This window comes from Solea solea, chromosome 14, assembly GCF_958295425.1.
Source record: "Solea solea chromosome 14, fSolSol10.1, whole genome shotgun sequence".
NCBI lineage: Eukaryota > Metazoa > Chordata > Actinopteri > Pleuronectiformes > Soleidae > Solea > Solea solea.
In genome coordinates this window covers 17,042,931-17,070,141 of record NC_081147.1, presented here as the reverse complement: position 1 = coordinate 17,070,141, position 27,211 = coordinate 17,042,931, and the positions used below count along the sequence as shown (strand labels likewise).

Below are 27,211 nucleotides of genomic sequence, written 5' to 3'. Positions count from 1 at the left end.
CCTTTTTGGTGATTTTGGACAACATACTATACTATGACTTTTTTGACCTATTTTGGTTGACATACTATACTATGACTTTTTTGAGTGAGTTTGGACGACATCCTATACTATGACCTTTTTGACAGTTTTTGGACGACATGCTATACTATGAATTTTTTGACTGATTTTGGACGACATACTGTACTACGACTTTTTTTTGGTGATTTTGGACAACATACTATACTATGACTTTTTAGACGAATTTTGGACGACATACTATACTATGACTTTTTTAAGTGATTTTTTGACAACATACTATACTATGACTTTTTTGACTGATGTTGGACGACATACTTTACTATGACTTTTTAGAGTGATTTCGGACGACATACTATACTATGACTTTTTTGACCGATTTTGGACGACATACTATACTATGACTTTTTTGTCCGATTTTGGACGACATACTATACTACGACTTTTTTGACTGAATTTGGACGGCATACTATACTATGACTTTTTTGAGTAATTTTGGACGACATACTATACTATGTCTTTTTTGACCGATTTTGGACATTATACTATACCATAACTTTTTTGACTGTTTTTCGACGACATACTATACTATGACTTTTTTGACTGAATTTGGACGGCATACTATACTATGACTTTTTTGACTGATTTTGGACGACATACTTTACTATGACTTTTTTGACTGATTTTGGACGACATACTATACGATGAATCTTTTGACTGATTTTGGACAACATACTTTACTATGACTTTTTTGAGTAATTTTGGACTACATACTATACTATGACTTTTTTTGGTGATTTTGGACAGCATACTATACTATGACTTTTTTGAGTGATTTTGGACGACATACTATACTATGACTATTTCAGTGATTTTGGACGACATACTATACTATGACATTTTTTGGTGTTTTTGGACGAAACACTATACTTTGACTTTTTTGGTGATTTTGGACAACATACTATCCTATGACTTTTTTTGGTGATTTTGGACAACATACTATACTATGACTTTTTTGAGTTATTTTGGACGACATACTATACTATGACTTTTTTGAGTCATTTTGGACGACATACTATACTATGCCTTTTTGGTGATTTTGGACAACATACTATACTATGACTTTTTTTTCGTGATTTTGGACGACATACTATACTATGACTTTTTTGAGTTATTTTGGACGACATACTATACTATGACTTTTTTGAGTAATTTTGGACGACATACTATACTATGCCTTTTTGGTGATTTTGGACAACATACTATACTATGACTTTTTTGACCTATTTTGGTTGACATACTATACTATGACTTTTTTGAGTGAGTTTGGACGACATACTATACTATGACCTTTTTGACAGTTTTTGGACGACATGCTATACTATGAATTTTTGACTGATTTTGGACGATATACTGTACTACGACTTTTTTTTGGTGATTTTGGACAACATACTATACTATGACTTTTTAGACAAATTTTGGACGACATACTATACTATGACTTTTTTAAGTGATTTTTTGACAACATACTATACTATGACTTTTTTGACTGATTTTGGACGACATACTATACTATGACTTTTTAGAGTGATTTCGGACGACATACTATACTATGACTTTTTTGACCGATTTTGGACGACATACTATACTATGACTTTTTTGACCTATTTTGGTTGACATACTATACTATGACTTTTTTGAGTGAGTTTGGACGACATACTATACTATGACCTTTTTGACAGTTTTTGGACGACATGCTATACTATGAATTTTTGACTGATTTTGGACGACATACTGTACTACGACTTTTTTTTGGTGATTTTGGACAACATACTATACTATGACTTTTTAGACGAATTTTGGACGACATACTATACTATGACTTTTTTAAGTGATTTTTTGACAACATACTATACTATGACTTTTTTGACTGATTTTGGACGACATACTATACTATGACTTTTTAGAGTGATTTCGGACGACATACTATACTATGACTTTTTTGACCGATTTTGGACGACATACTATACTATGACTTTTTTGACCGATTTTGGACGACATACTATACTATGACCTTTTTGACTGATTTTGGAAGACATACTATACTATGAATTTTTTGAGTGATTTCGGACGACATACTATACTATGACCTTTTTGACTGATTTTGGACAGCATACTATACTATGACTTTTTTGAGTAATTTTGGACGACATACTATACTATGACTTTTTTGAGTGATTTTGGACGACATGCTATACTATCACTTTTTTGAGTAATTTTGGACAGCATACTATACTATGATTTTTTTGACTGATTTTGGACGACATATTGTACTATGTCTTTTTTGACCGATTTTGGACATTATACTATACCATAACTTTTTTGACTGTTTTTCGACGACATACTATACTATGACTTTTTTGACTGAATTTGGACGGCATACTATACTATGACTTTTTTGACTGATTTTGGACGACATACTATACGATGAATTTTTTGACTGATTTTGGACGACATACTTTACTATGACTTTTTTGAGTAATTTAGGACTACATACTATACTATGACTTTTTTTGGTGATTTTGGACAGCATACTATACTATGACTTTTTTGAGTGATTTTGGACGACATACTATACTATGACTATTTCAGTGATTTTGGACGACATACTATACTATGACTTTTTTTGGTGTTTTTGGACGAAACACTATACTTTGACTTTTTTGGTGATTTTGGACAAAATACTATACTATGACTTTTTTGAGTTATTTTGGACGACATACTATACTATGACTTTTTTGAGTAATTTTGGACGACATACTATACTATGCCTTTTTGGTGATTTTGGACAACACGCTATACTATGACTTTTTTGACCTATTTTGGTTGACATACTATACTATGACTTTTTTGAGTGAGTTTGGACGACATACTTTACTATGACCTTTTTGACAGTTTTTGGACGACATGCTATACTATGAATTTTTTGACTGATTTTGGACGACATACTGTACTACGACTTTTTTTTGGTGATTTTGGACAACATACTATACTATGACTTTTTTGACGAATTTTTGACGACATACTATACTATGACTTTTTTAAGTGATTTTTTGACGACATACTATACTATGACTTTTTAGAGTGATTTCGGACGACATACTATACTATGACTTTTTTGACCGATTTTGGACGACATACTATACTATGACTTTTTTGTCCGATTTTGGACGACATACTATACTATGACTTTTTTGACCGATTTTGGACGACATACTATACTATGACTTTTTTGACCGATTTTGGACGACATACTATACTATGACTTTTTTGACTGATTTTGGAAGACATACTATACTATGAATTTTTTGAGTGATTTCGGACGACATACTTTACTATGACCTTTTTGACTGATTTTGGACAGCATACTATACTATGACTTTTTTGAGTAATTTTGGACGACATACTATACTATGACTTTTTTGACCGATTTTGGACGACATACTATACTATGACTTTTTTGACCGATTTTGGACGACATACTATACTATGACTTTTTTGACTGATTTTGGAAGACATACTATACTATGAATTTTTTGAGTGATTTCGGACGACATACTTTACTATGACCTTTTTGACTGATTTTGGACAGCATACTATACTATGACTTTTTTGAGTAATTTTGGACGACATACTATACTATGACTTTTTTGAGTGATTTTGGACGACATGCTATACTATCACTTTTTTGAGTAATTTTGGACAGCATACTATACTATGATTTTTTTGACTGATTTTGGACGACATATTGTACTATGACTTTTTTGACCGATTTTGGACATTATACTATACCATAACTTTTTTGACTGTTTTTCGACGACATACTATACTATGACTTTTTTGACTGAATTTGGACGGCATACTATACTATGACTTTTTTGACTGATTTTGGACGACATACTATACTATGACTTTTTTGACTGATTTTGGACGACATACTATACGATGAATTTTTTGACTGATTTTGGACGACATACTTTACTATGACTTTTTTGAGTAATTTTGGACTACATACTATACTATGACTTTTTTTGGTGATTTTGGACAGCATACTATACTATGACTTTTTTGAGTGATTTTGGACGACATACTTTACTATGACTATTTCAGTGATTTTGGACGACATACTATACTATGACTTTTTTTGGTGTTTTTGGACGAAACACTATACTTTGACTTTTTTGGTGATTTTGGACAACATACTATCCTATGACTTTTTTTGGTGATTTTGGACAAAATACTATACTATGACTTTTTTGAGTGAGTTTGGACGACATACTATACTATGACTTTTTTGAGTGATTTTGGACAGTATACTATACTATGACTTTTTTTCGTGATTTTGGACGACATACTATACTATGACTTTTTTGAGTAATTTTGGACGACATACTATACTATGCCTTTTTGGTGATTTTGGACAACATACTATGACTTTTTTGACCTATTTTGGTTGACATACTATACTATGACTTTTTTGAGTGAGTTTGGACGACATACTATACTATGACCTTTTTGACAGTTTTTGGACGACATGCTATACTATGAATTTTTTGACTGATTTTGGACGACATACTGTACTACGACTTTTTTTTGGTGATTTTGGACAACATACTATACTATGACTTTTTTGACCTATTTTGGTTGACATACTATACTATGACTTTTTTGAGTGAGTTTGGACGACATACTATACTATGACCTTTTTGACTGATTTTGGACAGCATACTATACTATGACTTTTTTGACTGATTTCGGATGGCATACTTTACTATGACTTTTTTGACTGATTTTGGACGACATACTATACTATGACTTTTTTGCGTAATTTTGGACGACATACTATACTATGACTTTTTTGAGTTATTTTGGACGACATACTATACTATGACTTTTTTGGTGATTTTGGACAACATACTATACTATGACTTTTTTGACCTATTTTGGACAACATACTAAAGTATGATTTTTTTTTTTTAATTTTTGGATAACTGAAATATGACCTTTTTGTTTCATTTTGGACGACATACTAAGGTTAAATTTTTTCAAATTTTCAACAACATGGCGAAAAAAAATCGCAAAAAAATGCGACTAATTTCCACATACACATGAATGGGAAACGGAGGTTGCGTGTGAATCTCTCTCTCCTTTAAAACTTGGTGTTTTGAAGGTAGATTCCACCAAAATACCACTTTGTCTAAATAATTGAAGTTTTAAAGGTTCAATCCAAATTTTTTGATTTTATAATGCAGGTGTTATAAACATATTTTTGGAAAGGGGGGGACAAGGAGTGGGAGGGGCTTATGAGTTATTCTCTTTTAAAGGGTGATTCCACCAAAATACCACTTTGTCTAAATACTTCAAGTTTTAAAGGTTCAATCCACCCAAATGTTACTCTTTTACCAGCAAAAGTCCTGCACCGACAACATCGGCAGGCATGCTCGCATTTCGCGGCAGAATTTTCTAGTTTTTTTATTAAGATCCCCATGAGCTTTGCCCTTCCTGGGGTCCAAAAAAACATTTACATCCTAATTTACCCAATTGTTACACAATTAAGTAACAGAAACTATAACAGCTGATTCAGAAATGATTTTATAATTTGGGTTTGTATATATATGTATATATGTATATATACATATATATACTGTATATATATGTGTGTGTGTGTATATATATACATATATATATATTTTAGATTGGATGTCAAATGTAACTGTATGCCTGGGTACATATGAAGAGTGGCCACCAGATGGGAGTATAAACTCAGCTATTTTCTACACTGTAATCTGTTTATGAGACTTGGGCTCTTGTTGGTTGAAGTCTAAACAACCTGTTAGAGAAGATCACATTCTCAGTCTTGTAAACACCATCATTATGAGTGGAACATGAATGCATGACATTTTTTAAAGTGGTACATTTGTAACAATGTAATGGCAGGTTGTACATGAGCTCTGCCAGCCTGCTTATTGTACAATGTATATTCTCAATGCGAGGAGAAATGGGGGGGTTGTCCTGCTGATGGGGGGGTTGGTTTTTAAGATTTCTGGGTTTCCTTCAGTATAGTAGAATGTTTCAAATTCTGAGAATAAGTTATGTGGGATGGATATGTGCTTGGTGGAGCACCATTAATATATGATGTGTGTATGTGTTGGATATGGGTGTGTGTGCTTCCTCTGGGTCTGTGGGATTTTGGCCCATAATTCCTGCAGCTCTCAGGTCACAGCTCCGTTCTCACGCACATATTTGGCATTCCTTCCCTGACATGATTACCATACACCTTCCACTCTGGGTTTGGCTACGCGGGATATTTCCATCATTCCCGGGTGGAACTGCAGCAACGTTCCAGAAACTAACAACTCCCCCTGCTGCCGCCACCACCCCCTACCCTGTCTTCTTTATCCCACATCCACACACACCTCAGTTCCCTCCCAACCCACTGTCCTCTATAAAATCTACCCCGCACCCCCTGCACAGATTCCTACTGCCCTGCAATGGGAATCCTCTTGTACAACCCTTTGTCCCCCTGAGTCAGCTGTTTGTGTCTGCCGACATGATTGGGTCATTTGGCAGCGACATCTCGTCAGTGACCTCCTACTAGGATCGGGAAGGAAGGGGAGGGATGGGGGGGATAAGAGCAGGACAGATGAGATGAGAAGCAGCTCCAGAACTCTATCTCACTACTGCATGTTTCCCTTCCACTGTTCTGTCTGACCCTTCACGCTGCATATTCTTGTCTAAACTCTACAGTGCGGTGCTGACTGTTGATCTTTACACAACGGCTCCACAGTTTTGCTCGCCAATTTCACAGGGTTCTGGAGTGAGGCTGGTCCACCTTAGACTTGTATTTGTCATGTAATTTAATATCTGTGATCCAAGCTTCAATGGCAACTTCACGCCAAACCAACAAGAAACAGAGACTTGAGAATCCATTCTTTTGTGGCTTTTTAGTGCTTGCACCTTGTCTCCATTTCAAATGTGCCTGTCGAAGAATTTAAATGTTTCCCACTCCTACTTTGAATTGTTGTGGGAAATGCAGTATTTCATCGTTTCAGACTAATTCTCATACATTTCAATGGTGCATGACTGTCTACTAGTTACGCCTGCTATTTGCCTTGAGGACACTTTCAAATCTTATTTGTGGTTTTGTAATTATTTTGAAGCCAGCAATGTATTAATATTCTTGAGGGACTATAAAATAATAATAAAAAAAAGTCTATTTGGAGGGGGAAATACAGACAAATTGTATGAAAGAAGAGATCATTTTACATCGAGATATTGTGATATAGTTATTCATGGATGAAACATGTCTTAATGCACAAATTCTGAATATATAGCTCACTGATTCACAGTCAACATCATCGTATTACTCAACCCCTATGCCAATAGCAAAGATTTAGATTGCTTGTTTAAATATATTCAGTTCTGAATTAGTTTAAACCGATAAATCCTTCACATAACAACAAAATACCTTAATTGTTTTGATGGTTAACTCACGAACCACGAACGCCTGCTGACCACGTCTGGAGCAACAGTGAATATAAATCTCTTTGTCCGGTGTGTGTGTTGAGAGAAAACAGTGGGGAATGAGTCACTTTAAAGAAGCTAGGAGACACAGGAAATGTTTCTGTAAGGTTTACTGAGTCAAGAAAGACTGCTGCACATAGAGCTGAAATAAATAAATGAAATAATTTTATCATAATAATTATAGTATCCATCATAGTAAGATTGCTTATTTAGGATTTCTGTCTTCTTATATATATATATGTATATATGTATATGTATATATACATATATATATCACTTTCAATAAATTGTTCCCTTTAATATTTTTTTTTCCTTTGTGTATGCATGAGACTTTGGTTTGTTCCACTGAATGTCCTGGTAGCAGCACTCTGTATCCATGGTATCGCACAGGAGCATCATCCCCTGGGTCGTTTCTATAGCAATAATGCTAATTGCAAAGGCACCCTCCCTGTCCCTTTGCTCGTCACCCTCTGCAGCTATCAGCTGAGGGCGTTGTGTCCTGGGTTGGTGGTGGTGGTGGTGGTGGGGACATAGGGAGGAGTCATGAAGATGGTCTCCATTTGTCTTTGGTTGGTCGTCGGTTTGGTTCGCTGTGATTGGTTGACTGTATTTGGTGCAGCTTAATTTTTATACATTCCAGTTTGTAAAGCTTCAGTCCCTGCAGTGGAGTTGTCACGAGTTCATGCAGGGACTACATGGTCCCTTTCCAGAGTCTCCTGTGATCCAGCTTCACTCATGGTTGTTGGTGCAATCACTCACTCACTCACTCACACACACACACACACACATATTCACATCTTCCACTTACAAACATGCATTTATTCAGTAAGTCGCTCACTTGATCATTCCCTCATTCAGCCTCTGGTCATCCATCCCTCCATTCGTCCAGCAGTCCCACAGGTTCCCACCACTTTAGCAGTGAGACATATAAGTGCGTCACATGTCAATAGTCTATAGTTATTGGTCCATATGATCCGTGCAGATCACTTCATCCCTTTGTTCACTCTTCCTGACTTCACCTTCTTGCTTTCCCTTTATCCGTAGGCTAAACACCCACTCTCTTGTTCAGTCAGTCTTTCCCACCCTTGTTCTCTCTGTATGGTCCAGTTGTAATCCCATACTTGACAGTGTCCAGCTGATCCAGAACAGGAGACGTGAAGGTTTTTGTGGTGGGGGAATGAAGGCCTTTGTAGAGCCTGGGACACTGGCTGCCCTTCAGGTTTCCTGTCAGTATTTCTGGCCAGATTTTGGACAGAAGCAGTCCATTTCCAGCCACAGACCAGTAATGGTCCTGTTGGGCCAGTAAGGGAACTAAAACTGAGAGGAATGATCACTAACTATGAGGCTGTAGTGGCAAATTAGTAGGTGTAAAGCTAAACCCCATGAATGATTCATCAAGTTTCTGGTCAATGTTTGTTCCAACAAAGGGAGACGTTCAATCATGTGTGATAGAAGAGATGACTGGGTTAGCCATTGGCAGGCTCAGGTCAAGGCTTTCGATGAAAATACAGTGGGTGCTAGCGTTAGCCACTACTAGCGGGGCCCAGTAGCGCGCACCCTCTTGCCCCGCTTGCTGACTGTGGTGAAGCGGAAGGGGGTCGTGAGGTCAGGCTGCTCCCCAGGTGGGAAGCGCTTCATGAAGTGCACGTCCTGCTGGTTGGGGAGTGTGTGGGGGCCCCGGCGAGGACGCCCTCTCTTAGTGAAGCCCACATACCAGCCCATGTAGCGCGCTGACATCAGAGCCGTGTAGTTATTTTCCAGAACCTTTTCCACAAAGACGCAGTCAGCACTTCGATTACTGGCCTTCTGAGAGAGCAGAGAAATCACGGACAAGGACACACACATACACACAGCGGGAGAAAAAAAAAAAGAGAGGCTGGTCAGGAAACTGTAAGGATGGATTTGTATTTTTAATTTCTGATAAACATGTCTCCAGAAAAAAAGAAGTCTCACCTTTCCTACCAGCTTGCCACGGCGGTTCATGCACAAGTAGAAATTGGTTTCTTTGCCCCTGATTCTCACCTGGCTACCAAAGGTATCGGCCTCCACTACGAGCTGGGCTTGTAAAGGGACAGACAGCGAGACAGACAGACAGACATTAGAGCCAAAACCAGCAGAGGACAATGCAGTATCCACAACACAGGACTTTACCGGTTTAAATGAGGCTGTACCACACACGGGTGGAAAGATTAGGGTACTGCAAATATAAAGATAATTTTAATTGAAGCATAGCCTTTTACACATAAACAACACAAACACAACATAAACACGTGGTTCGTGTGACACTAATTGCGCAGATTACCACCCACCATTAAATCAGATTTGGCTCTTAAACCATTTGGCCTTCACATTAAATCACAGTTTGTAGTTGCTGTTAAATGTGTTGATGAATCACAGGCAGATGTAAATGTCTCTGGCTGGACAGATGGTTGTCAGATAAGCCCCGTCACACACATGGATGTGGTTGCTGACCACAAACTGGCCTTGCAAACAAGATAAGAGCCAGGAGGAGATGGAGCACAGAGGGCCAAGAGGAGCGGGAGAACAGGCAGAGTGTGCGCCTGCGATACGGCTGCTTCACGGTGTGTGAGTTTCATTTTCATCCTTCCAGGCTATGCTGCTTTACTAACTACACATCTTCAGACACCGCTTGTGCCTGTTTAAAAATAAATCCCTAAAATGGTTCCTACATGACCTTAGTCAACAAAGGGGTCAAGAGAAATCAATAGCGCCCTCCCTCTTGCCCCCCCCCCCACCGAACTCTCCCTCTCTTCTGCTCTTTCGCTTCATGTTTGTACCTTCACACACTCCATCTCTTTATTCCTTCCTTTTTTGCTCTTGGCTTTGAAATACCTCTTGGCCACGGCTAGTCCGCTTAAAGCGAATGTTTGTTTATTTTGTTTTAAATCAAAAAATGAAGCGGGCTCTTAATGTATGTAGGATCACATCAGTGGCTTGAGCTGTGAAGAAATACACGACACGAGAACCAACAAGATGTGCAACATGAGCCACCGTTGGGGCTGATGTTGCATGGATGTATGGTTTGGCTTTCTTCTGCCCATTGATTCTGTGTGTGGTTTAAGAATGGGTTAGGCATCATTATAGACAGAGAAGGTGGGGGGGGGAGGGGGGTGGACCGAGGTAGTGTTAGAAGATGGAGGGAGGGAAGGAGAGGAAGCCTGCTGTTTTAAATCCAGAGGAGACAACAGGGAGGATGAGAAATCAATGGAAGGATCGATGACGGAGATGAGTTTCTAACACTCGGTCCGACACTCTACCTGCTGGGCTTCTCCCTCTAACTCGCACTTTTTTTTTTTTTCCACTAACACCTTTTCTTTCTCTCTTTCTTTCGCTCGCTTGTGAATCATTGAGTCAGCAGCCAGTCGATCAGGTCTTTGTACTCCCAAGACAAGCTCCACTGCCCCTCTGCCAAAGCCTCGGGAGGCATATGTGTGCTTTTGTGAGTGTGCCTACACAGTTGCATTCTGTATCCGCTCATGCATGCACTTGGTCAGCCTTTAACTCTTTGTACCTGCAGCCGTTAAATTGTGTGTGTGTGTGTGTGTGTATTTGTTACTTTAGGACCTTTTCTGGCATAAATGCTGACCTTGTCAGGGCCAGTAGTCCCCATGGAGACCAAAACCTGGTCCTAATGAGGCAGAACCTCATTTTTAAAGAACTGGTTAATTTGCATTTTGGTTAGTTTAAGATTAGGGTTTAACTGGTTGTGGTTAAAATTAGTAAAAACACTTTGCTGATTCTGTTCCAAATGAATGGAAGTCACTGTATTGTCCTGAAAAGAATAGCTGTGCAAACCTGTGTGAGTGTGTGTGTGTGTCTGTGTGAGTGACCGTCTTTCTCTGTGTGCCTAGACTCACATTCACCACAGCATTTGGTCTGCATGTGCCTGTGTGTGTGTGTGTCTTACCATATTTGTCTCCATCTTCTCCCTTGGCGCTGATTCTACGGCCCAGCACCTGGACGTGTTTGCCGCTGGTGCGGCTGTAGAGCTGGTAGACCCGGTGGTGTCGTCGACTCATGGTGTCTCGCACCTGTGTCTGGTTCTCCACGTGCACACTGAAGTTGACTCTATCCACACCGAGCACCTGCTGTGAACCCACACACACACACACGCAAATCGACACAGAAGCAGACACGCATTGGAGCGGTTGCCACACAGACAGATGCAGAGTGTCATTAACCGGGTTGAAAAACTACACGTACAGCGACTCTAAAACTTATCTTGCAATCACTCTTTGTCATGCATGTAGACTCTAACCTGTAATGGATTGCACATCACCAGCAACATCTGGATACATCTGGAAAAAGTAGAAACAGACGGGGTTTAGAAAATATGTAAGCAGCACTGAATGTTGGAAGACTTAGGCTTGACACCATCATTTCCATCCCTTTCTTCTTTGCCATACTCTCTGTTCAACATCTCTTTTCCTTACTGGGCGATTACTCACACTGCTGGGTGTGCAGCTGGCACAGCAAATTGACATAAAGACAGGCACATGTCCAGAGATCAGCAGACAGACAACACCCACAGCTCTGTTTATAGTAATGCTACCAGCCTTCTGTCCAAACCCACTTTCTGAGCCGTTTGTAACGTTCGCCACGCCAAAATCTGGCCTCCAAATGACCCGATTGGACTGTGGCGAAATGGCAAACATGCTGAGACACTGAGAACATGTTTTGGTTTGGACATCTGAGGGAAACGACTGGCTCATTTGGCTGTTCCCTGTATGTAGACAGCTGGGCTGGACTACAGGTGTACAGTCTGCTCTGCTCTGATGTGGCTTTGGAGCACGTTCAACTGTGGTTACCTTTAGAGATGCTTTGAATAAGTGAGAATAGGAGCTACCAAAAAGGATCGGCTGGTGGGGAGTAATCAAGGTGATGTTGTAGGCGGAAATAATGAGCAACATCCTCTCTAACCTACAATTAAAATTCTTCCTTCTTTCCACATTGCTTTAATGAAAGTTTAGACCTTGACCTAGGATGTATCAAACATTATTTACAACTTTAGTGAGGGAGGGATTATGTTGTGCAAAATCTACTCTGGCAGTCCTTGGACTGCTGTGAATAAGTGGCTGAAGACTTGATGAAGTTCAAAACCAAGTGTGTGGGCTGAAAAGTAATTCTATGAATTTTGTCTTTCCCCACCTCATCTTTTGCTATCTCTCTGCATGCCTATTCTCTCTCTCTCGCTGTCCACTCTACCTTTCTCATATCATTCCCTGCCTCCCATCTTCCTTTATGTTTGGGGTTAAAGGATGACTCCTCCACACTGTCATGGGCATACACACAGATGTGTGTGTCCATGTGTGTGTCTCTCTCTGTGTGTACAGGAGGAGCAGGCAGCTGACAGCTGGGCCAAAGCAAAGACATACGCGCTGCTGAGAGAAGCAGATAGTGAGAGAGGTGGACTTGAGAGGCACACAAAGGGATAGGGAGAAAACATGACAGGAGAAGGGGATGCAAGAATAAATAGAGGGGGCATGAAGCCAGAGAGGGCTTGACAGTGAGTAGTGGGAGATAAAATCAGAAAGAATGGGTAGATGCACAGATGTGAGGATGAAAAGAAGTACTAAGGTTACATTGCAAAAGAAGACGAAGAAAAAGTGCCGTGAGAGTCAGTCGTGTAACCGCAGTGTGGTCTGGCCTGAGAAGTAGACAAAAAGATAAATAATGAGAAAGAGGAGGAAAGGGGCTCAACTCATACACATCATGTCACTACTGTTTGACACACACAAACATACGATATACTTAATTTTTTTTTTTCCCTTTTTCCCCCTCTTTCTCCACATTTCTTTCCCATAGCTGGTGTGTTGGCCCCCGAGTCCTTGTAATAGATGCAGACATCCTGGGCATTGCAGTACAGTGTTGGCCCTCACATTTTGCCTGCACAGCCGAAAAAACCTGAACGGCTGTGCATTGTGAGGACTCTCAGCTGTTAAAACACCATGGCTGCACTGCTGCCGAGGACACTGCAGGAAAAGTGCCTCGGCACTGGATTCCCCCGATCCCACAAAAACCACAGACACTCCGTATTATGCCAGCCACAGAGCGAAAGAGAAGGAGAAAGGAAAGATGGAGACAGGATCAGAAGGGAGTGGGGGAGGGATGAGAAAATGAGTAAAATAAAAGATTGCAGAGTAAAAGTCGGGGAGAGTAAAGACAGGAGGAGGTATGGAGAGAGGGAAAGCCCGGTGCGCCTTGGCCAGCTGCCTAAACAAGCAAGGGTCTGACATCATAAACCTGCGTCCCAGCAGATCGACCATATGGAGGCTGTGGTTAGACAAGCAGGCCTCTGCAATGAAGACTGGGCATTAGCATGGAGAGAGAGCAGTCGGCCTGGTGGGACTCTGCACAGAGCAGCGGTTTCAGCTGTGTGTAGCAGTGGTTAGAGTGGTAGGCCAACATTGGAGCAGTGGGCTTCGGCACAGTGCAAGACTTTCAGATGTTCAGCAGTGGGCCTTGGCGAGGGATAGTGGTTAAGCAAGTGGCTATGTAAGAGGTACGAGCAGGAACAGGGCCTATGTTAGAGCAATGGTTAGTGTTGAGGAAGACCTCGACATGGAACAGTGGTTTTAGGAAAAGTGCAGAAACAGGTTGTTACAGTAAAAGGCTTATGTCAGCATGTCAATGCAATATTGAGTCTGTGGTAAAACTGATAAGCAAGAGAGGAAATGACTGGAGAAATGAATGGAGGGCTGATTTGCTCTTGTAGACCTAAACTAAAACCAGCAGACTAAACAATGAGACTGCTAATTTCAGACACTGCCAGAGGCGCTGTCATTCATCTGTTATTAATCCATACTTTTTTTATTTAAATATCAGTGGAAAACGGGGTAAAAGCAAGACAAGAAGACAGATGTAGGTAGTTAGGTGAGTAAGGGAAGAGAGTGTGAGACATAGACAGAGTAAAAGCCAGGCAGGCAGCAGCAGCAGCAGCAGCACACACCCTGTCCAGGTTGTGTGAGGAATGAGAAGTATCTGGAGATGACTGCCATCTGGGAGAAGTACAGCCGACACAAAGAAAGAAAAATAAACCCCTTGGCTTTTAACAAGACACACCTCGAATAGGCAAACTCAAACCCCCTGAGTCTGTATCCTCCTCCCTCACATTTGCTCTTGGCACTTTATCATTTTCCTATCCCACTAGATAAAGCCAGAGTTATTTGACTCAACTTCTGAAATATTTTCAATAGGCGATGGGAAAATGCCCTCCTTGTGGCCAGCTTGGTCATCCCTGAAGTAAGTACAGATGGTGATGGATTTGTTTATGGCAAGTTTTTAAGAGTAGCATGGTCCTGACTCTGACCCAGTGACCTTGAACTGTCAGCCAATCAAAACAGGGCCCTCTGAAGTATGTTTTCTGTGAGGTCTGATGAGGAGTGATGTAATCGTTAGACACCTTCCTCTCTCCATCATCCTCCTCATCTAGAGGAGTCTATCGCAAAGCTAGATTACACAACTCAGGAAAGGGACTGGATTCTTACATGATGAGGTGATAAAAGTGACTTACAAGACGGTCAGCGTGGAAAGAAGGGACCACATTGCTTCCCCCCTCCACTATGGAACTTGGCCCAGAGACAGTCTCCTCGCTCGGTACGAGCCAGTCCGACAGTCCGGAGAGTTCCCCTGCGTGTTTGGAATCCGCTGGATGTTGGGCAGAGTTAATAAGTCAGGCACTCCCGTTGGCATCGGCGGCGGTGTGCCCAGGTTCCCCCGGCGTGGGTAAATGTGCGGGCGCGGGCAAGCTGGGGTGTAAAGCCAGGGTAAGTGTGCCACTGTGACCGCCGGGCAACCTCTAACAGCTGTCCAGACCGGTGAAGACAGATGGGCGGGGGAGCAAAGGGGGAAGGTTATGGCTTTAAACGCTGCGCGTTCCCGACAAGGAGAGGAACAGGTGAAAGCGCGCTCACGCCTCACAGATAACCAACTCCAATCGACCTTGTTGACCCTCAGCGTGACGCTGGGCCCTGTGGACAGCTGTGGTGCGAGTGTAATCTCCTGCGTAATCCAATGCGTAATGTTACAGAGCAAAAGCAATCTTCCGATCTCCAAAAAGGATGACTCAAAAGTGAAGGCGGTTGTGTCCCGGCACACGCAGACAGGTTTAGTCCCAGAACAACAGGCTCACTAGCTGTTGGCTGTGGACTACCTTGGCTGACTGATGGAGTAAATGGCGAGCTGGAGACGGGGGCTCTGCGGGCGCAGGGTAATGCAAGGCGCCCTCTCTCATGTCTGCTCCCCCCACGCTGGCTCAACGGGTCTGTGGCTCAGGTGACACCGACCAACACTGTCCGGCAGAGAGGGTGATAGCGGTCCAGCTCAGATGGGTAAATGGAGAGTGCTGAATGAGAATGGGAGGGGATAATAAAGTGGAAAGAAAGAAGAGGGAGGGAGGGGAGGCTGGAGAGGATGCGAACAGCTGTGACTGGATGGCGGACTCAGCCACCCGCGACACAGCGAGGAAATGACAGCCGCACTTTGCACCTGATTTTCCGGACTTCCCCTCTCGCCTCAGCCGCTGGTTACCGCCCGGCTGCAGTCGTCCTCCCTGCGCCCTCTCGACACAATACCAGCCAAAACACAGCACGATGACATCACCCCCAAAATGTTTGAAAGGGGGAAATGCAATCTGATCTTTTTATTTATTTTTTTTAACGTAGAAAGTTTAGGCAGTTTCTCTGAAGGGGGAACATGAAACTCTCCCCGTTTCGAGAAAAACGAAGTCCGCTGTGCAAAAGAAGAGGAGACGAGCTCGCCACTTTGTGAAGAAATACACACAAAAAAAAAGTTAAAATGAGCTGCTCTGTGAAGACGTGTTTACCTCAAAACCACTCTGACAGATCCACTCCCAGTCCAGAACCTGCACCGTTTCCCTTCACCTTATATCTGCCTCTCTGTTTCATTTAGACACCAGAGGAGAAAACGCAAGAAGAACCCAGAGCCGTACACTGTTATTCACTTCACTTGTGTTATGCAGATCCTTCTCAGTTTAAAAAAAAAAAAAATCCAAGGTTTCCTTCCATTAAAAGCTCTTCTTGAGGGGGGCTGCACAGGAGAGGCGCGTCGGCAGGCACAGACTTCACTCCAAGAAAAACCAGAACAAGATTTTAACAGACGCGGATCAATCCTCCCTCCCTCCCTCCCTCCCTCCTCTCCTCACCCCCCTCCCCTCTCTCGCTCTCTCTCCCTCTCTCTCTCTCTCTCACTCATACACACGCACATGCACACTTATTGGATCAAAATGGGATTAGTCAGTCGCTATGCGATGCCGACCAAACTTAAAAAAAAATCTATTTAAAAAGTGTTCCGTTTTATGTGAAAAACATCTGGTAATGAATGACTTTCACTTGTTTATAGTGCAAACCAGCATTTTTTTTTTCTTCTTCTTCCAAATCCGCCAGTTTTCTTTTGGATTATCATCAGCATTGTTCTGTCTTGTTTCAGCAAATATTTGTATATGGAAATTCTCAAAACAAGTGAAATGCACTGGAGTCGGCCACAGTGATGTAATGTCGTCAAGAGGAATTCATTTGTTTCCACAGAGAACTATTTGTAACTGCTTCGTTTTTCTTTTACAGCAAACGAATCAGCTCCTTTAAACGTGTCTGTGGTCGAGAAAGTGGCAAAAAAGAGTAACTCTTCATAAAACTATGAGACACCTGCCACAGTCAAGTGAACATCTGTCCTCAAATCGAGCGAACTTCTGCCCTCTTTTATCTCCCCTGAAGATAACCTCACCCCAGCCTTAATGGCTCCGCACTCAAGGGTGGAGGGCAGCCTTCGGAGTCGCCCCGCTTTTCAAGTCATGTATTCTGACTCCCCGTTTCATAACTTATGAGTTAAACCTTAAGAGGGAAAATGAAACGGAGAATAAGAGACAGTCGGGAGGGCGGTATGTAAGCACGGACACGAATCCAAAACGAACATTTCTCAGGGATTTCGGCTGCAACGCCCGCTCTGCGCTCCCAAAAACTGCCTCTCACCGCCGCACAACCGCAGACGGTCAGCCAAGCCAACACAACACTCCTGCCATACCTTTCATTCACTCACACACACACACACACACACACACACACACACACGCACACACACTAAAAGGAATGAGAGTTAATTTGTGTGAGTGCGCGCGCGCGCGCGTATCGGGGTGGGAGGGGGTTGGCCTCATACATCAGGGACAGTTATCTTGGCTTTTCAAATGTGGGTTTATTCTTTTCAACATTGTACTTTCAAATCAGCCGCACGCACGCGCACAGCCGCGCGCCGTAGCACGCGCGCCGCGCACGCTAAGACAGATTTCTGCGAATGGACAGGGTTGAGCTGGGCTGGGTAGGGGTACTGTGGTTGAATGCCTTTCCAGTCATGCTCCATAGAAAAGCCTCTGGCCTCCTTTCCTACTACTGGCTCTCTCATTCTTTGCACCTGTGTCTGGGTGCTTTTTTTCTCTCTCTCGCTGCTCACTGCACTGCTGCCAGGGAACGGGTGTCAATGTGGTGAAGCGGGATTTGAACCACATTCTGGTGATAAGGTATGGGTCTGTCTGGTACTTTTAAGACCAGATGGAAGGGTTCACAACAGGGGCGACAGCACATCTTGGTGCAAGGACAGAGTATGCAGAGAAGAGCCCAACACCGTTGACATAGTGTTTTAAAAAAACAACAACAAAAAACAGCAGTAACAGAAGGATCACTACTTTAACGATGTTCTAACAACTTACTGTTATTTAAGAGTTGGTGATGGACGAAATGACCGGCATGTGCTCTCGGAAATATCTAGATTTCACCTGACTCACAAGGAGATAAAGTTGAGAAAAACTATGCCATCCCTTTCTCTCTCTCTCTCTCTCTGTCACATCACTGTCTCTCATACACTTTCTATCCTCCCTATTGTGCTCTTTAATCTGCTCTGTCCCTCATTCTGTTTGCAGCCAGCATATTGATTGCCTATGTCTTTGCCTCTGCAGCTCCTGCCTATTGATCCTGAGCTCGCTCACACTCTCCCTCACACACACATACAGAGAGTGTCCCCCCCCCTTCTTTCCACACACTTAGAAACAGTGTCACTTTATTGTGGACTAACACTGCCACACGTATATGATTCATAAAAAAAACACGTGGACAAACACACAAAGAGGCACACACCGGGAAACATATTTTTGCATATACCCTCTGTTGTGTTGAATAGACTTGGCATTGATGGACGTTATGCCTTTGTGTTCCTCTCTCGAGTCATTAAAGTGAATGAGAGGCATGTGTGTGTTTGTGTGTCTTGGGGCCTTAAAGCTGCTGTAGGTCCAGGCCCCAGCAGCTTTCACTGTGCATCTCTCTCTCTCTCTCTCTTTCTCTCTTTGACTGGGCCTGCAGGCTTCTTCATCCAGGCAGCCTGGTCAATATGGCCATTCTGTCTAGCAATTAACATCGATCAGCGCTTGTCAATACGGTCAGCACCCAGACAAAGACCCAGGGTGCATTGCGCGTGCTTGCCCTTTCTCTATCATAGTCCAACAAATCCCCAAACAGCACTCTCATTATATGAGGGCATTCTGGCCTGACCCCAAGGTCATCGTGGAGGAGAGGCATGGTGTGCTGGACTCTATGTTATGGGTGACTGGAGTGGAACCTAATGCAGTGCTTTCTGAGCCATGGGCCAGTTGTTGCCTCATTATAAGCATAGTGTGGGTGAAGAGTCAAGTTTAGATATGCTTTGGTTTAATAGTCATAAGACAAGTTGGCAGCCAGGCGATATCATCCCCATGCTGTGCACTGCAAAGTGCAAAAGACTTTGAAAACCTTCAACAGTATAAATGCAATCCATCATCCTGGTGACACACTGTGCAGATCTGGGGGTTTCAGATGTGTCAAGTGCAGCGGATTGTGTTCAATTAGCTCCATCCATAAGGTATGGGCTGTATATGTTTGGATGAGAGGAAGCAGGCCTGTGGGATTTCTGGAGGGCGAGAGAAAGGAGGACTTGTGGCTTTGATTAATACCTGCAGACACGGACCTTAAACTTTACATCAGATGTTGAGATGTCAGCCTAACATTGGTTTCTGGGATAGATATCCCCACTCAGTTAATCATGGGCCAAGTTTAAACCGTTCCCCAATGTGTAAATGTATGAGACACTTGATAAAGACCCTTTGATGACAGGGGGGCCCATGCAAAGTCGAGGAATGTGTACAGTATGCTGGGCTTTGAAATGGGAACCTGTTTGCCACTTGTCTGCATCTGCAAGATGAGAGAATCAACAGCTGCGACTAAGCGAGTGCAGGAATTAATTAGCGGAGAAGCCATTTGTGCAATAGTGCGCTGAAGTGAAAAGTGAGATGAAGAGAAAAGCAAAATATTGTTTTTATTAGCAGCAGTGTTGGTGGTGCACAGCCTGCTCCCTTCTTTCGCTTAGCAAAATTAATCCAGTGAATATGAAGGTTTGCTCATTGCAGCTGTTGTCCTATACATAGCCCAGCTGAAGCCCTGGGATAACTTTACTTTGACACTTTTAAGTCGGACAGTTTGATGATCCTTGGATTCGTGTCAGGGTAATTATTCATGCAATCGTCCCCGTCACTGTTAGACCAGAGCCTGGCTTCAGAGAGGGAGTTTGCGCAGGTAATTGTATTCTTTAGGCTTCACCTGCCTTTTTTGGACCCGATTCAGTGGCTTTCAGGAGTTTATTGTCAATGTTGTGGATAAAGATTTCTAAAACGTCGACTAATAGAAAACATCTGTATCTTCCAGATTAACCAAGTGCATAATGCTGACCTTAAATCCAACAACACATGCAACCCAGCAGCGAGACTGTCTCATCTTCCCCTCTGTGCCATCTGGCAAGAATGCTTGTTGAAGTTTGGCTGCTCTTCACTGATGAGGTGGTATGTAAAAAACATAAAGACATCAGACTTGGAATGAGCCATATTTATGCACCTGGATCATATATCAGTTTGATCAGGAACTCTTGACAGAACCTGGTGCAGGGGCCAAACATTTAAGAACTGACCATCTCAATAGAATTAAGCCCTGGAAATAACTGTCAGCAACAACAGGGGGAATATGAATATTTGATTTTACATATAGACGCACAAAACCATCCATAAAGTGCGGCAATGTAATGGGATTAACGTTCTATGAGATTGAGATTTACCACAGGGGTGGCAGCGCATGCTGTCTGACACTGGTTGGCAGGGGTTCCTTCGTTAAGATGTACAACCTAATTGCTTTTGACCTATGAGGTTGTACATAAATATGCAGTGCCGAGCAACCGGGTGGGTGTTTGTTTAATTATGGTCCTTGTGGTTGTGTTTTTGGTTGAGTGAGAGTGTTGTGACCCTCAGTGACAGACTGTGCACAGCTGAGTGTGTGGGGTTTGTGGCTTTAGTGTGAATGGTTACAAGTACATGCACAGATTGTGTCAACAAGGATATGCACAGGGTTGTACAAGTGTGTGTGTGTGTGTGTGTGTGTGTGTGTGTTTTTTTGCTACAGTGTGCATGTGTGTGTGTGTGAGAGAGAGATGGATGGAGAGAATTATCCTGTGCTCTTCTTGCATAGTGATGTGAATTGCAGCTGTGGTTTGTGTTGGACACTGATCCAGCATGTTGGTTTTTTTACATTTTTTATTCCTGTTTCATGTTCAGGCGTTCAGCGATGGAATCCATGAGCATGGTAACCTTCACTCCTGTCATTTTCTCTGTTCATCTCGTCCACACTCCTCCCCTCCTTCTGCCTCCCCCTCCTCTCCCGTAAGTGCCCTTTAAACTTACATCCTCCTCTCTGCTCTTTTTTGTACTGCTTCTGTTCCCTCTCACTCTGTCCATTTCTCTCATCCTGTTTTCCCCCCCCCCTCTCCTTGTCCCTTTAGCCTTGCCACCAGGCAGAGGAGGAACTGTAATGTTTATGAAACCCTTTAATGTGCTATGTAATTACCCTGGCAACACCTCCCATCATTACTCATGCCAATAAAGCACCTTTGAATTGACATGTCAGAGTGGAAGAGTGAAAGACAGAATGAGAGAGGGAGAGAGGGAGGGAGAGTGGTGGGGGGGGGCATAACACAAAGTTTCCATCATTCAACCCCCCCCCCCTCTCCATTAATCTCTCCCCCTTTCTTGTCTTTTTGTCTTTCCTCAGTCTTCATTTATTCATCCCTGTTTTGTAGTTTCTTTCAGTCTTTCCATCAACAGCCCCTTTCTCTCTCTGTCATCCCCTTCTCTCCAGCTCTCTGTGACTTCTGCCAGATGCCCAGGTGGTGGTCAATTACAGCACAACTCTTTTTTGGAATAACAGATGCATTCTTAAACTTGCTTCACCGAGTCTATTTTAGGAAGACTTCTCTGTATGTTGGAAACTAGGTGAATGGGCTTGAAGGAAACAGAGAGAGAGAGAATAAAGATGGAAATGCAGAAAACAGACAGACAGATGGGGGGGCAAGACTGGTTCATCCCTAAAACAAACTGTTGTGCGATGTTTGCTTCTGCCGAACATTTGGCACTTTTTAGTAAATGTAATAATAAAAAAAATCATTGCAAATGAGCACATTAGCATAACAGATTGAGTGATATGAACATACCTTTGAGAGTATCTGCTATGTCTATGTCTCTCTTTTGATTTAACAACAATTTAGCATGAACCTGGGCAGGTATATGGAAGGTTGAAGAGCTTTTTTGTTATATCACTGAAAGTTTGGTGTGTCACCCCCCCCATCTCCAAGTGGGCTTGAAGGCACGTGACAGTGAAGAAATGCGAGTGACCTCTTGGTCTTCTGTTTTGATGTGCACTGCAGGTCATTATCTTGCTGCAGTATCTTTTCTGCTCCACAAAGATGCAAACCAGAGTGTATAACAACATGCCTCTGAAGAGTAAAGTGATAATTCTCCTTGGTCAGGGTGTAGTCAATTCAGAGCAGGTGTCCAACACCAGAGTGGGTGAAAACATCCCAAGACTATGTTTCACTGTCAGTTTGTTTGATACACTGCAGTATCATTCCATCTCCTGCTTGTCTCCTTACATACACCCTCCTGTTACTGCCATAAATCTCAAACTTGGAACCAGCAGTAAACAAGACCATTTCCAGTCATCTGCTGTGAAATGCTGGTATTTCTTAGCCCACCCCAAGTGTTTTGGCGCGGTTTCCCGTCCCGAAAACTGTTACACATCCTTCAGAAATATAAGCTTTCCTCTGACAGTATTTTTGCAGATTGGAGACTCGCTTTATTTATTTAGTAACTGTGTGATAAAGTTGCTTTTATATCTCACAGGGAACACAGTTTGATGTATTGATTTGATGTGCTTTTGGTCTGCCTGCCAGATACTGTGTAAGATAAAGTACATTTAAAGCTGAGCAAAGCTCCTTGTTGCTTAGAACAACAATGTGACGCATTCACACAGTTCTGATGCAATTGTGTTTATCTCTATCCCAATATTACAAGTAAGCAATGATGTGCTGGAAACTTGAGACCCAGAATTATTTATAACAGGTGCGCACTGAAAGTTGAGTTTCTTGAACGATCCAATGATGAGTCGATTCATTCCACCTGTTTGCCATTTAAATGTGTGCTCCAGAGGAAGGAATACAGCTTGTGAAAATCTGACCTTTTGTAAGCAGGTCAATGCTGTAAATGTTCTTAAATTTGAGCATTGACTAAATCGTGCAGAATCTCTGGGGGGGGTTTTTCGTCTTCACTTTGCATGACATAACTTGTTCAACTTTTTTTTTTAATATTGCTAAATCCTTAAACTTTATGATATTTCCACATTCACATGAAAACATGTGAGTTTTTCAGTGTGGTCTCAAAACTTTGGACCCCACTGTATTCGGCCTCATACAGCAGTCCCTCCCTTTTTCAGTGCACCCACTCATTTTAGTCCTCTGGTCACTATACCTCCCACTCAGACAGCTGATCCCCTTACCCTTGTTGTATTAACACTTACGCCACAGTCCTCAGCTTTCCCATTGTCTTTACTTCAAACGTTCAAACCCCATTTGCTGCCTTCACACTCCGCTCTTCCTGTAATACCTTTGGCCACACTTGGTTCATCTGGGGATGAAGCCTCTCACTCCTCCTCTGTCCTGGCGAAATCCTCATTTGTAAGGCAAATATTATAACAAATTAAACAGACAAACAACGGGTGGGTGTCTGTCTGACGTCAGCCTGCATTTCATTAGGAATCGCTAGGCTAACACGTTCCATATGGAGGAGCCTGCAGGGTAGCCCCCTGCTGCCCAGCCCAGCATGGCCCAGCTCAACTTAGTTGCCACGGTTGGCCCCCACCCTCAGTCTCAGTCAGCCCCCAGTTTGGACCCCATCCTGGCCCCCGCCATTATGTCATCTTTAATTTGGACTTGTCACACATCACCTGACACCTACCCCGTCATGCTGTAACCTTTTGTCCCTCTAGAGTGTAAAAGGCTTTCTGCCTCTCCTTTCCTCTCCCACTTTGCCTGTTGTTTTATTCTCGCTTTTCTTCTCAGTCTTTCGCTCAAGTCGCCCCCCCACCCCACTCGCTCTGTTGGCTTCTGTCACTTTATCGCTTTCTCTCCTCAGCCTCTGTCTTCGTGTAAACCCACCTGCCTTTACCCCTTGCCCTTTGGTGAAATATGTGCGTGTGTATGCGAGAGAGAGAAAGAGAGAGAGAGAAACACAGGAAACAACCAAGAAACATTCAAGCAGGAGTGTGATGACACCCCTCTTCAGTCACCCATAACCCTTTTTGCCCAGACCCCCAACAGATGAGCTGAATGACAGTGATGTATGGGAAGTGACAGACGGGGGAAAGTAAAGCATTCTGCAAAGAGCTAAATTATAGCACATGACAGGACTCTGGAGTCAGACGGGTGTGTTGGACAGAGCTGTGGTCTTGTGGAGAGCGTCAGGGCCATGGGGCTGTCTCCTGCGATGGAAATATGGAATGTGACGGATCGCTGGGATTTCATAGACAAAGAAGGGCAGAGAGACACGCTGAGTGAAAGATGAGAGGAAACATGCAGATAAGAAAGGGCTCACTATAACAAGCAGGACTTTATGTGTTCAGTCTGTGTAAATGTGCTGCAGCGGCGATGTGCGTACATGTGCACTACAGGTGTGTTATACATGTGTTTACCTTAGTGTGTAGGTACTTGCGAGCACAGCCTGTGTAGCTGTATTTGCATGCTTGCCCTTTCTTGGCCCATGTAATCATGTGTGTTTTTATGGCCTTTGTGCAATGTGTGGGTTGCTGTGTACGCCCATGTGTGTTGCTGGGTGTCTCTGGTACCCGTCCCTCATCACTGCTCTGTTCCCCCAGGTCTCTGCTGTTGGCTTCAACTCTCCTGTTCTGCTATATGCTTTGTTTTTTTCCCCTTTCCCTTTCTCTTCTATTGTAGAAAGGATGATAAACTGGTGCAGTTGTAAAGGGATCTGCTAATGTACATGCAGTATATTTTATGATACGGATAATAATTTTTAGGCTTGACTGGTTTAAAACTCACAGTCGCATTGTTGGACGAGTGCTCCACACATTCAATAAATTTACAAGCTTTGAAAGCTCTATTTTTATACCGCGCGATTCATAACTACTCTCTGCTTCTGCTATAACAAAATGAATGAATCAAGTAGTGACAGCTGGTGGACAAGCATTTGGTTAAAAGATTATCTTCATCATTCAGCTCAGTATGCTACATTCTGCTCTCTTGGAGAAAAATGAGTTTTATTAAGAAGAAACTATATTGGACTTTGATGGTCTGGTGAGAACTGACGTGAAAGGGAACTTTAGAAACTATAAATACTCAAACAACTGCATCTGTTATCAGATAAAACAATAGAAATTGAAAAGGACAGATAAACTCACATCCAAGGCTGCTCAGCAAAGGCAATTCCTGACATGTTTTTATTTGAAGATGGGTAACAAATCAGAGAAAAAAGTATAAATGAGACATTTAAAAATAGCAAATGCAGATGTTATAGCATTACTATAGACTCAGGCCAGCTGAACACCTGCAGGAGGATTTTGATTTGATACATTACTCAGTATTGTGTTACCATAATCAAACCCAAGCTCACAGAGCTCAGAGACTCTGAGACTTATTTCTGGGTTTACTTGGGTCAGTGAATGTTTTCTTTGTCTCTGGTTAGTCTTCTGGGTCCAGAGATCTTAAAACTTAAAAAAAAGTAAAAAAAAAAAAAATATTTTACAATAAAAAAGACACTGCCAAACAAATGTTGAAATGTACATTTGCAATAGTTAATAAAAAACATATTTCAGGCTGAACTAGAGGAACAGGTGACAATATTTATGATTCATGTCATTTTATTCTCCACTTAGAAATAGTTTTGAGTATAAAAATAAACTCTGAGGAGTGAAAAACACAGACTGGGAGGAAAACTGAGATGCCCATGAGAAAAAAAATTTCAAGCTATTCAGTCATGATCGGTAAAAACATGTTTGTTTGGCCTATGAGACAATCCGTAGAGGGTTTTTTTTGCGTAAAAAAACATTTTCAGGAGTATTGTGTCTTCCATAAGGAAAACCAAAACAACATTATCATTAGATCGAGTCATTTAACGTCATATCTTTCTATTCTGCAGTGGAAATGAGACGTAAACAGTGTTGACAACGTGGAATTGTAGCTCTGTTTTTAAGCAATAGCTGTCACATTACGTGAGCTGCGCTTTCAGCCAAATTTACAATGCTTACACGTTCAAAATAGTGAGGCTAGCTTACGAAATGACAGCGGTGAAGTGGTAAATACCAGAGTGCCAACATCAGACATTTGTTTAGTGAGTTTGGAGTGTCTGGTTGCATGGAATGCTCAGTAGCAGTGTGGGCTCCGCGGCTGCGTTACGCATGCGTGCGTCGAAACTGTGTAAACTGTGTCGTTAGCTTGTCTATCCAGTGGCACACTGTCTGTGTGTGTGTTGGCTCTCTGTGGGGTTGTCGGTTGCTTTTGCTGGTTGGAAGTTTATGATCACTATTCTCCGACTTGCATGACTTAGTGTGTGAAAATCCATTCATAACCAACACAGACACACACACACACACACACTAATGGTGCGGCTCTGGATGATGTTCCATGGTGCGTCTATTACTGTATGGTAGTCTTGGTAATGGTACAGTGTCTGGGGACTCAGGGTGTGTATATAACTTTGTGTGTTTGTGAGTGCAGCTGCATGTCGGTGTGTGTGGAATGAGTGTAAAAGACATCAGACACCACCGTTAATGGGCTTAATCAATGACAGATGAAATTCTTGTTGTTTTTCTCACCGCAGCACTGTCTGCTCCAATAGAAACAAGGCACAGAATGTGCAGAGAGACTGATGGGGACGGCTGAGGTTGGAAATCTCACTCACGTCCTCAGCCACCATACACACACACACACACACAGGTTTGTGCAGCTATCTTTTTAAGGACTCTTATTGACTTCCATTTATTTGGATAGCATAACCAAAGCATTATCCCTAACCTTAACCATAACCACGTAATGCCTAACCCTAACCTTAACATGACCACAAATCAAATCAGCCCTAAACTTAACCAGTTTCTCAGAAATTATGTTCTGCCATTTAGGGACCAGGTTTTGGTCCCCATGAGGACGGCCGGTCCTGACAAGGTCGGTGTTT

The 27,211-nt window shown here is 42.4% G+C and overlaps 1 protein-coding gene across 2 annotated transcripts in view; it reads right to left on the bottom strand.

The window, feature by feature from the left end:
• Positions 1–7,697: 7,697 nt before the first annotated feature.
• fgf18a (fibroblast growth factor 18a) overlaps positions 7,698–27,211 on the bottom strand; it is an 82,285-nt gene continuing 62,771 nt past the window's right edge. The window contains exons 1-5 of one of the 2 annotated variants that reach the window (XM_058649493.1): positions 15,134–16,770; positions 11,879–11,918; positions 11,528–11,708; positions 9,553–9,659; positions 7,698–9,405 (exon numbers count right to left, since the gene is read on the bottom strand). In XM_058649493.1, coding sequence (XP_058505476.1) covers positions 9,133–9,405; positions 9,553–9,659; positions 11,528–11,708; positions 11,879–11,918; positions 15,134–15,165 — 633 coding nt within the window. In that variant the 5' untranslated portion in view covers positions 15,166–16,770 and the 3' untranslated portion in view covers positions 7,698–9,132. Of the gene's footprint in view, positions 9,406–9,552; positions 9,660–11,527; positions 11,709–11,878; positions 11,919–15,133; positions 16,771–27,211 lie in introns of those variants that run through there. The other variant, XM_058649494.1, reaches the window with a different exon arrangement.